This window comes from Enhydra lutris, unplaced genomic scaffold, assembly GCF_002288905.1.
Source record: "Enhydra lutris kenyoni isolate GAN:26980312 unplaced genomic scaffold, ASM228890v2 scaffoldscaffold6, whole genome shotgun sequence".
In the NCBI taxonomy this organism is placed as follows: Eukaryota; Metazoa; Chordata; class Mammalia; order Carnivora; family Mustelidae; genus Enhydra; species Enhydra lutris.
The window spans coordinates 28,059,820-28,071,328 of record NW_019154090.1 but is presented as its reverse complement, the minus strand read 5'-3'; the positions used below and the strand labels follow the sequence as shown (position 1 = coordinate 28,071,328).

Here is an 11,509-nt window from a genome sequence, read left to right as displayed (position 1 = left end):
ACACACACACACACACACACACTCAAAAACAAAACATAAGAAGAGGCCCCTCTCACCATGTGAGGACTCTCTGCCTGACTTCTGTTTCACAATCCAGAAGCAGATCGCTGCCTCACAGCCCTGTCACTGCATCATATAGGCTTCCTTCCTCTTCCATCACCAGAGGGGCAGGCTGCTCCTCCCCACAGAATAGAGGGCCCATTGCCCCAGAGCATACATTTGCAGAGAGTGGGACCCTCAGGCCTCCACAATGTGGGCCCCTGCTTGTGGAACCCAGCCTCCTCCTCACTGGCTGCTGGTTCTGCTGTTGGGACTCACAGGTGAGCACTGCCTTGAGGGAGACTCCCCTTTCCATGCCTCCTCAACCTCTCCCTCCCCCTGGGCATTTAGGACCTCCAGGTAAACACAGGTGTGCTACACAGACCCTCCGCAGAAGGCCTGCCTGGTAGCTATGACTGTACTCCTGAATAGCAGATGGGGAAACTGAGGCAGAGAGCGCAACCAGTCCAGTGCCACCAACTTAAGTCAGTGGAGCTACTGCGGTTCATGTCCACTCAGCTCCACAGTTCATCCTGTTAACCATGTTATGCTGCCTGGCTCCTCAGTGGAGGCCAAGATCAGAAATATCAGAAACACAGAGAGGCAAACAGAAGGAGAGCCATCCCACATTACACGCAGAGGTCTCCAGAATTCCACTGTGCTGCGTGTACTCACAAACTCTTGTTAATGATGTGCTGCATGTTTCCTAGGTGCCAAGATTGTTACTGAAGTTTAACATGTACTATAATTTCACTTAAGGAAGTTGTGTTTCTCGATGTCTCCAGAGTCTAGCTAGTCACCAAGGCAGGAAATCCAGCTGCAAAGTCAAACCTGCTCTGTGCCACATCACTGAGCCTCTCTGTGTCTTTGTTTCCTTGGTTCTGATGGGGTCTCCCGTTACAGACTTGGGAGAGCTACTCTCGGTGCGCACTCGGTCAGGGAGCTGTTGTGCGTAAACACGTGAGGAGACGCGAAGGATCGCGGCAGGATGAGTAGACGACTGCTCTGTTTTCCCTCCAGGTGCGGCTGGTGAGGCGAGGCTGCAGGTGATCCAGCCTGACAAGTCAGTGTCTGTCATAGCTGGACAGACAGCCACTCTGTACTGCACCATGACCTCCCTGTTCCCCCCAGTGATGGTTCAGTGGTTCAGGGGGACAGGGCCAGGCCGGGAGTTAATCTTCAGTTTCAAAGGAGGACACTTCCCCCGAGTAACAAATGCTTCAGACACCACAAGGAGAAACAACACAGACTTTTCCATCTGTATCACTAACATCACCCCAGCAGACACCGGAACCTACTACTGTGTGAAGTTCCAGAAAGGGACCCCTGATGTGGAGTTTAAGTCTGGACCAGGCACCCAGGTCACTGTGAGTGGTGAGTATGGCCTGGGCCTCCTCTGTCCCCTGGTTGTGACAACAAGTCAATAAGAATGCCCTCCATTGTCTGACCAACAGCTAAGAACCAGGCACTGTGGTGGGTGTCCCCGACTTCATCCCCTTCCACGGATCAGGGAAGTTGAGGCCTGGAGAGGTCCTGATACTTGCTTAAGGCCCCTGATAAATGGTGGGAAAGTCCAGAACCCCAGTCTGTGAGTCCAAAGCTGTCGACCTTTCCAATCCTGACCAACTCTCTGGTTCCAGGGATGAGGGACATACAGTCTGAGTGACTTAGCCAGTCACATGACACAATCTAACTCCTGCCTCCAGAGAGTGTCCCCTCCATGTAGCTGACTCTTCTCTAACTCAACACTTACTGAGCAACTGCTGTGTACAGGCTCTCCTCTGTGTGCAGGGGAAGCAGAAAACAAAACAGGGAAGGGCTCCTTTCTCCTGAAACTCACATTCCCTCCCTTTCCTGTGGACAAATGCACCCAGGGCAGGGAGGTGGGATATGTCTTTCTTTCAACATAGAAGAATCACAGTGAGAAGAGGTATAAACTCACTGTTTACGCTGAGAGCCCAGGATGGAGAAGATGCCAGAGGCTGGGCATTTGTTGTGGGTCTGTCCAAAAAGCATCATGCAATTCAACGACTGACTTCCATAAGAGCACTGAGTCTCCCCTCACCTCCTGGACATAGGCATGCAGGTGGTTTTATCCTGATTGTGCAGGTGTTACAGGAGTTCCCAGTGGTATGTCCCTTGCCTGAGCACCAGCGCTAGTACGTGGCTCTAGCACTGGGCAGATCTGTTCCGCCTGGGAGAGTTCTCCCTCCTCTTCCCCAACCTGCCCACACAGGGGATGCCCTGGTTGAGAATGGATGAAGCTGGAGGGACCATCTCAGCCCATTTACAGATGAGGACACTGAGGCTCAACAGACCCGGCCTGAGCAGGGAAGTAAGCCACAGCCTGACTCACAGACCTGCTCTCTGCACACTCACTGTGCTGGCCAAAGTGGGAGAAAGTGCCAACCCTCTCCTTGAAACTCTTGTAAATCTTATATGGTTCTCTTTTTCAGCAGTAGACATTAAGAAAACATGGGAAGAGGTAGGCTAGCTTTGAACCCCCAGATCAGACAGATATACAAACATCTGGTGAAGTGTCGAGCCTGTTCCTGGAGGACACGGTGTCTCACATGTAAGAGTTTCCGGAGTCTTCTCCAGTTGTGTGGTGTTGCTCCTTCACTGAGAAGCCTGGGGCACCAGCCTGGACAGAGCAGAGGGGCCCCTACTATCCCAGGCACCCCATTCCTGGTTCTGCCCACTAAGAATGACTGGGAGGCACATCCGGGAGGGTGTTCGGCTCCGTGAGCGACAGTTCACATTCTAGACTCCGTTGTCTGGACCCCACATTTTCCCTCTGTTGTTATCAAGTCAACATGTCTGGACACCCGGAGGGACCCCTCCCCATAACCGTTTTCAGTGAGAAAGTCAGATGGAAAAGGAGGGTGGCTGCCACTGTCAGGCTGGAAGGTGGGACATTTGCTCTGCTGTGGATGAAACAGCTGGAGGCCACAGGAAGTCCCCCTCGGATGCCATGATTGGTAAAGAGCAATCCCGTTGTAACTGGACCAAGGGAGCTTGGCTCCTCGGTGAGGGAGAATCAGAGACCACCCAGGGGAAGTTCCCTGACAAATCTCTTTGTTTTACAGGGAAGGGATCACAGGGAATAATTTCCAAAGCCATAATGCAGAACAGGGGCAAGTAGGCTCGATATTAGGGCTGGAGAAGAATATTCAGAGGGGGATTCTAACACTATAATGAGACTGAGTTTACTTTCAGCCAATTTCTGATTCATCTGCTCATTTCTATCTGTGTATTCAGTGATAAATTCCAAGCAAAACTGCTTACATTCCCTTACTCACTCCTCCCTAAAACCCCAGGAAGGAGAAATGCCTCCTGTCCCATGTCACAGAGGAGCCACACTGTGCCACGGCCATGCCTGCGGTCAGCTGGCCAGCCTGGTTCCCGCTTTCTTGGGGGTCACCTGTCCCTTGCACAGACTGCTGCACACCCTCTCTGGCCTCAGGAGGGTTTGCAGGGAGGCAGCTAGGAACGGTTGATGCCAACAGTCAGATCCATCAGAAACATCCTTCCTGTGCCCAGATTGGTGGGAAGTCACCTGGCAGAGAAGAGAAGGGGCGACTTGAACTCAGGCCTACAATGGCACCTGGGCCCTGCCCCCAGCTCAGAGTTCAGCTCTAGAACCTCAGGACTTCCTCTGTGCGAGGAGGAGAGGACAATGCCCTCTGCACACTATCAGAAGGGCAGCAGGTTCTCCACAGCACCTCACACGTATCCTGAGCGCTGATGACCACAATCATGCTTATTGTTCACAAATGCTCCTCTTGTAGCCAAACCCTCTCCCCCCACCCCTGTGGTGTCAGGCCCCACGGCCAGGGCCTCGCCGGAGCAGACAGTGAATTTCATCTGCAAGTCCCACGGCTTCTCCCCCAGAAACAACACCCTGAGATGGTTCAGAAACGGAAATGAGCTGGCAGCCTCCCAGACCAGCGTGGACCCAGAAGGAAACAGAACTTCCTACAACATCTCCAGCACAACCAGGCTGGTGCTGGCCCCGGGGGACGTTCGCTCCCAGGTCATCTGGGAGGTGACCCATGTGACCCTGCAGGGGGGCCCTCCTCTTCGTGGGATTGCCAACCTGTCTGAGGTCCTCCGAAGTAGATGCCCCTTCCCCACCCCAGCCCCAGCCCGGGTCTGGCCCCAAGTCTCTGAGACTGTCTCTCCCCCGCTCCCTGCCCCAAGCCCTCCATTCACTGGAGTCTGACCCCTGACAGTCCCTCCAGGTCACCTGCACCTATATGTGCTGTCACCTTCTACTCTTTCCATGGCTGCTGGGTCATGAACGCCTACCATGTGCCAATTACTGTGCTCAGTAGTTTCCCTTACTGTACTGTAGCAATTCCAATTATTGAGCACCTGCTGTACTCCATGCCACTGTGTGCTTGGTGAGGTCATTTGTTTTGCTACAGTTATTCTATTCCAACTGTATGCGTGGGGCTGAGTATTTTGATTTCACTCATTCTTAGCCTATGAGGAGCCATCAATCCTTGAGCACTTACTGTGTGCTGGGCACTGTGCTTAGGGATTTCATTCATATGCAAGGACTACCCTCAGTGTTTGAGCCCCAACTGCATGCCTCACCCTGTTCTGGGTGATTCCCTTGCTGTGTGGGGGGAGCTAAGTTCTCGAGCTCCTCCCCATGGTCCATCTGTTCCATAAGGTGAGAGCTTCTGCCCTGTGCTGTTTCAGTTCCGCCCACCATGGAGGTTTCCCAGCAGCCCCTGTCACGGGACCAGGTGAAGGTCACTTGCCAAGTGAAGAAGTTCTACCCCCAGCACCTCCAGCTGACCTGGTTGGAGAATGGCAACGTGTCCTGAACAGAAATGGCCTCAAGGGCCTCAAACCTCGTAGAGAACAAGGATGGGACCTTTAACTGGACGAGCTGGCTCCTGGTGAACTCATCTGCCCACAGGGAAGATGTGGTGTTCACCTGCCTGGTGCAGCATGACGGGCAGCCCGCAGTCACCAGAAACCATACCCTTGTGGCCTCTGCACACCAGAAGGACCAGGAAACCCATAAAACCCAGGGTGAGACCTCAATGAGCCTTTTTCTTGCATCCTGCTCCCTGCTTCCTCACCTGACCATGATTAAGTCACCATGCCTGGCCAGACACCCCTCCCCCTGTTATTTCCCACCTAGCATGGTCTCTATCCATTCTACACTTTTCCATCATCACCACGGAAAATGTCTGCACTTGGCATTCTGAAATTCCAGAAAGGACTCTGAGTATCTTTAGTTTTGAGTCTTGACCAGGCTTACGGGTGACCATGTGTGGTCACACCTGGGGTCTCTTCTCTCCCTTTATTTGTGACAGCAGACAGCAATAGTCATGATTGCTCAAAGCACATTTACTTTATGCCAATTCCAATTCATTTCTGGTCTCCTTTCCTACTTAACCAACCCTGTGACCTGGAATTTTACAGAAGGGACTCGGGGTGAAATGAAGGATCAATGATGAATATTTCCTGCCCTTAGTACAGCTGATGAGCTAAGCTAGTCGAGGGAAACCTGAGTCCCTGAAGATGGACCAGCAACGTGTGCAAATAAAAGGGGGGGATTGATTATAGCAGGGGAGCGTTGTCCCAAAGAACAATGGAGTCCCCTTTCTACAACTAAAGCATTCCTTATTTCTCTTTCATATACAATCAGGGGGAGGTCAACCAGTTTTCAAGGAGTCTTTGTTCCAGAAGATCTTTCAAAGGTCCACGTTCCTTCTAACATGCCCAATGACAGTGTCCTCTTGCCTGGGTCAACACTGGGCCACCGAGTGTTCCTGTCACTGCTGGCCAGGAGACTAGAGATAGGAAGGGGAAAAGGAACGATTTCCCTTAAAACTAGAGGTATGCAGAAGTTGCATAATTGTGTCCACTAATGACTTAGTCATGGATCCACATCCAGTTCCAAATGGAGTCCACACTTGTGTAGTCATGTGATTAATGACATGGTTCTTTCTATAAAACCAATACTATTACACTCTTAGTAAAATTAACAATAATTCCAGTATCATCTAAAATGGAGTATACATTCCAGTTTCCCAAAGCTTCTTCTATTAACTTTATTTTGTGGACCTAACTTGGTTTTAATTCAACTGTAAATGCTTAAAAGAATTCTCCTGTGAAATACCTGGGTCTCCATGATTCTTTTTTTTTCCAATATTTATTTATTTATTTCACAGAGAAAGAGATCACAAGTAGGCAGAGAGGCAAACAGAGAGAGAGAGAGAGAGAGGTGGAAGAAGGCTCCCTGCTGAGCACGGAGCCCAATGTAGGATTCCATCGCAGGACCCTGGGATCATGACCTGAGCCGAAGGCTGAGGCTTAACCCACTGAGCCACCCAGGCGCCTGATTCTTTTATTTCTCTGAAAAGAATCTGAATAGCTAGGGCTACTCAAATACTTCATTTCATATTGAATGCTTGTGGTAGGCTGTGCTTTTGAGAAATGTGGTCTTTTTCTCTGTGTTGTCAAATTTTTGCACATATATCTTCTCATAGTATTACCTAGTAATCCTTGTGATGTCTGTAGGGCATCCCATTTCATCCCTGATATTGGAAATGGGTCAATTCTCATTTTTTTTCATTGTTACAATGGTTAGAAGTTTTTCAAATTTATCAGTCTTCTCAAAGAACCCACTTTCATTTTAGTGATATTCTCTATTTTTTGTTGTTAATTTCTTTGCTTTTTCTCCTCTTTTTTTTATTTCCTTCTCTTGATTTGGGCTTATTTTGCTCCTCCTCATTTTTTTTTGAAATGGGAAAAAATTATCAAGTCTAGACTTTTCTTTGTTGGAAAACCACAGCTGGGCCTCCTTCTGGTCTTGGGGAATAGGGAGTGTGGACTCAGGATACCTGGTGTGGGTTCCTCCTCCAGAATGGAAGCAACTAGCCCACCTGGCTTCCTCTTCCACCTTTCAGAACCCTCCATGCGTGGACCTCACATGAGTTCCAGGGGGCAGGCTTCTACTGAGCCAGGAGAGGTGGGAGAGATGAGTCCATACCATCTCCTGCCCTTTCCTATGCTTGGTGAGGGTGGGAGGGGAATGGTATAAGGGGATGTGCATTTGGACTGGGAGATTTTTCTCTTTTGTCTCCAGAGATTCTGCAGTTTGGGCATTGCTCTTCAAGGACTACCGAGAGCCAGTTTTCCATAGAATTTACTGTCCTTTTGTTGTCTTTCATTTGGGTTGAGAGGCTATATTTGGAGATGAGTAGTTAAGCCTCTGTCTCGTACTCAGCAGCCCATTACAAAGTGCCCACAGGGCTTTGAAAGTCTTGGCCCCAGTGTCCCTATCCCACATCTCAGTATCCATCTCCCATATTTCCCAATCAGGGCCCTACTCCAGCACAGTAGGTGCAGTGTAGCTGAGAAGTCAGTCCTCTCTGTAGCACTGATACTCTTATGTTTATTTTGGACCCAACTGTGTCCTCAACTTTTTCTGTCTTCCAGCTCTAGGAGGTAAGAGTCTGCACTGTTGCACTGAAAGTCCCCTGACATTCACACATAACCTTTCACATGTGATCAGTCTTCGCTTTGCACTGTCTTTCTCCGAAGGGTTGATGCCCTGCAACAGTCACTCAACCCGTAGTTCTTGTAATTATCACGTCATCAGAATGCCAGGATACTCCCCTCCTCTGCTTACACCAGCCCAGGTCACCACAGTGAGGTTTCAGCAGTGACAAGGGCAGGGCAAGCCGACACCTACCCTGTTCTACCTCCCACAGGGCTGGGGGCCTCCTGACCAGCTGGCAGAAAGAGACCTTGGTACAAATGGGCCCATTAGAGTTGGCTTTCCAGACCCCAACCAGACAAACTCCACACATCAGGTGACCCAAGAGGGAGACTCTCGGGTGATATAAGAGAGAAAGCTCACTGTGGGGTGCTGCCCGGTCCACATGCATGAGAGAGCGAAGGAGTCAGGCCTGGCAAAGGGAGATGTTGACACAATTCAGCATGGAAAGACTCAGTCTCGGACAGAGAGCAAGCAAGCTGAATGCTCTTCATGAGTTGTTTTAAATGGAGAGGAATGGTTTAGCCTCTGTTCCCCCACTTCCTCCAGCCTTCTGCTGCAGGCTCCCCTCTAGAAACAGGTACAAACATGAACAGTACAGCTCTTTCACTCAGAAAAAGTCCAGTGCCCCCCACCCTCCGCAGCAGAGAGCTGTCATTCTCTAACATGCCAGGGGCAAATATGGTGAGGCCCTACTCCTTCCTTTAAGATTGCTCTATATATATCAGAAATATACTTGTTTTTTTTTAAGATTTTATTTATTTATTTGACAGACAGAGATCACAAGGAGGCAGAGAGGCAGGCGGAGAGAGAGGGGGAAGCAGGCTCTCCACTGAGCAGAGAGCCCGATGTGGGGCTTGATCCCAGGACCCTGAGATCATGACCCGAGCCGAAGGCAGAGGCTTAACCCACTGAGCCACCCAGGCGCCCCTATACTTGGATTTTTAAAATTCAAATATAAAAAGAAAAATGGGTCATTGTACAAAGTCCAAAAATTGGGAGCTGTTCTTCCAGACCCAACATCTATCTCCAACACAAAGACGTCAGCCGACAGTGAGTGGCACAGGGTTCAGTTGGGCTGGATGGTGTTTGAAACTCTCTTGAGCTTAAGACCCCATTTCCTTGCCTCCCCAGGATATTGTTCAGCCAGCAGGTCTCCTGAGGTCAGGTCATCCTGAGGACACCCTCCTCACCTCTGTACATGGGTGTCGTCAAACCGTGAGCATGGAGCAAAGCAGAACAGCCTTGCCCCTCACTGGCTGTGATATCTGTTCTCACTCCACTTGAGGCCAGGCAGACATTTGACCCTATGGCCCAGAGAGTTTGGCTTTGTCCTGGTCCAAAGACAAGATCTCAGAGTCATCCTTCAGGCCAGCAGTGAGGGGGTTTCCCTGGGTCTGAGCCACCTCATCTGTCCACCCTCTGTAAACTAGGAGCCTGTTAGCTCATCAGAAAGAGGCTGTTTGACCTGTGCCACTGGGTGTGAGGACCAATTCAGTAAACCAAACTTACCCATTCCTGAGTGGTCCCTCTCCCCACCTCTTCCCTCAAGAAGGACACCTGGCAGTGAGAAAGGGGTGAGTGAGGTGAGGAACGTCTTACCCCGAATTCTGCCTTGAGCAGGGGAAGAATTCATGAGCTTCAGAGCGTTGATAAGCCTGAGTCACTTCAGATAGAGTAAGTGGAGGCCCCAGGGAATGGACTCTAGGGTACCCCCTTCTGATGGTGCCTCCTATCCCTTCTTTTCCAGAGTCAAGGCCATCTACTCCAATCCTGATGGCTGTCACCCTGGGCCCGAAGCTGCTGCTGCTCATCACTGTCTCTGCCATCTATGTCCACAAGAAGCGAGGGTCTGATTGTAAGTTGTGGGTCATGGAGGGCGGGCCAAGGTGAGTCCCAGAAAGAGCCAGGTCAGGTAGAGGGGCAACCCACAGGTTACACAGGGTCAGCGCCCACCTGCCGTAAAGAGCATGTGACACACCTCCCTTGATACCCTCAGGAGTCTCAGGGGTCCAGGCTCCCTGAGGTGTTGGGGGAGGGGGCGTTTAGCCTATAAATGTGGACAGGTTCAAAGGAGGTCAAAGAGTGTGGACAGAGTCCTAGGGATTCTGGGAAGGAAATGGGCAGAGGGGCTGAATGAGAGGCAGCTGGGTGGGAGGATCCCTTGGAGACCATCACTAGATTATGGAGCACTGGGGCTCCTTTGGGAACAGGATGTCTGCATTTAGAGGAATGCTAACAGGTGCCAGAGGGCTGCTCTGAGGACAGCTTCCAATCCAACCCTCTGTGGGATATACTGGAGGGGCTGGGAAGGGGGGATCAAGCCCTAAGGGAGGAAGGCTTAAGTGGCAGCGTCCTCTATCAGGGGCTGCCTGTCCTTTCACAATAGGTGTCCCAGGAGGAAAATAGCACCAAGGATAAGAGACACGTGAGGAATATTTCTGGAATGATGAGCAGATAATCAACTGTGAACATGGGTCCCACAGCTCCTTCTTTCCTCCCCTACTACATGCCACCCTCAGTCTCTGCTGCCTCCTTCCTTCCTTGAGGGGCCCAGCCAAAGAAAAGGAACAACTAGGAGCTTCCCAACACTGCCCCAAATACCCTCTTCTTCCAGAGACCCACCTGCCCACAGTCCCTTCTGCTCCTTCTAACAATCCTTGATGCCCTTAGAGCTGGGTCTTCATACCAGGTCCTCAGAGGGGCCATAGGAAATTTCTCTGGGGACTGATGCATGGGTATGTGCCTGAATGTGAGAAACAGTTCCCACCTACACATACCAGGTGTCTATCATTCATCTTCTGGGGACTATGGCCACGAACTGCATGCTCACGTCCATGTTCTTGGGAGTTATTTCTGCCAACCCCCAGCCATTCCAGACTTGGTGAGGTTCTTCACTGGGTCTCAAATAAAATGAATCTCATCCTGGTTTGAAGAAGAGAAATGATTCTCCTTCCTCTTTGCCTACATGTCCTACTCCTAAGTCCCAGGGACAAGATGCCCTCCTCCCTGTGATGGAAACACTAGCTCTTCTGTCACCTTCATCCTTCCCAGCCCCACTGCTCATGTACATGAGCTGGCAGTTGAGAAGCCTGGAGCCATCCTCGGTTTTCTTACTTTATATCCCATATTCAGTTCTGCCTTCAGATGCTACATCCAGTGGCCAGATGGTAAATGTGAAGCAGTCTACTCAGGGAAAGGAAAAGAAGCCTGATTTGTAGTGCTCATGGACTTCCGTGGTGTCAACACTCCCAATGTTACCAATGGCAAGATAACAGTGTTTCACAACTTGCTTATAAAATTCTTGAGAAGCTCTGAGGAGTGAGTGTAAGCCTCCTCCCAAAACCAGTGAGCTCCACCCAGAATCCGCACAATGCTCACCCCAAGGCTGCTCCCTGGTCCTGGCCACCAGCACTCCTTCCTGGACCATTCTTCGTCTCTTACAGGCTCTCCAGTTTCAGCTACAGTGATTCCATGGCAATGGAAGTCAAACTGTGTCTTTCCTCTGCTTCTTCCTGCTAAAGATCTGTATGACACTCTCTTCCTCTTTTAAGCTCTGTTTACAGGTCACCTTATTAAAAAGTCCCTTCCATAAACCACCCTGTATGAAATAGCAATTCCTTTCTCTCACTCTGTATTCCCACAGCTCATAACCTAATTAAATTGTTTTCGTAGAACTTAAGATTAGTTGACTGACAAATGGAGGCAGTGCTCACTTTGCACAATAGTGCAGGACAGAACAATGATGGTGCAGCTCAAACCATGCAAAGTGAACTCAACAAACCGGGGAGAATAACGATTTTTATGTGACCTTTAAAAACGTTTTTAAAACACAGAAATTTTCCAAATGTCAATGACGAATGTATAGGAAACTGAAAAAACAATAGAACCATTATTTATTGGGTGTATTGTCATTTCAAATATTAGAAACACTGAAAAGGG

At 50.0% G+C, this 11,509-nt stretch overlaps 1 protein-coding gene across 1 annotated transcript; it reads left to right on the top strand.

Moving 5' to 3' along the window:
* The first annotated feature begins 235 nt into the window (after positions 1-235).
* On the top strand, positions 236-10,221 carry LOC111141885 (signal-regulatory protein beta-1-like). Its single transcript, XM_022494723.1, is given in 6 exon segments — positions 236-320; positions 1,060-1,413; positions 3,831-4,157; positions 4,750-5,088; positions 9,318-9,456; positions 10,185-10,221. Coding segments are annotated over 6 exon segments (1,266 nt in total). The 5' UTR covers positions 236-250.
* The last annotated feature ends 1,288 nt before the right edge of the window (positions 10,222-11,509 follow it).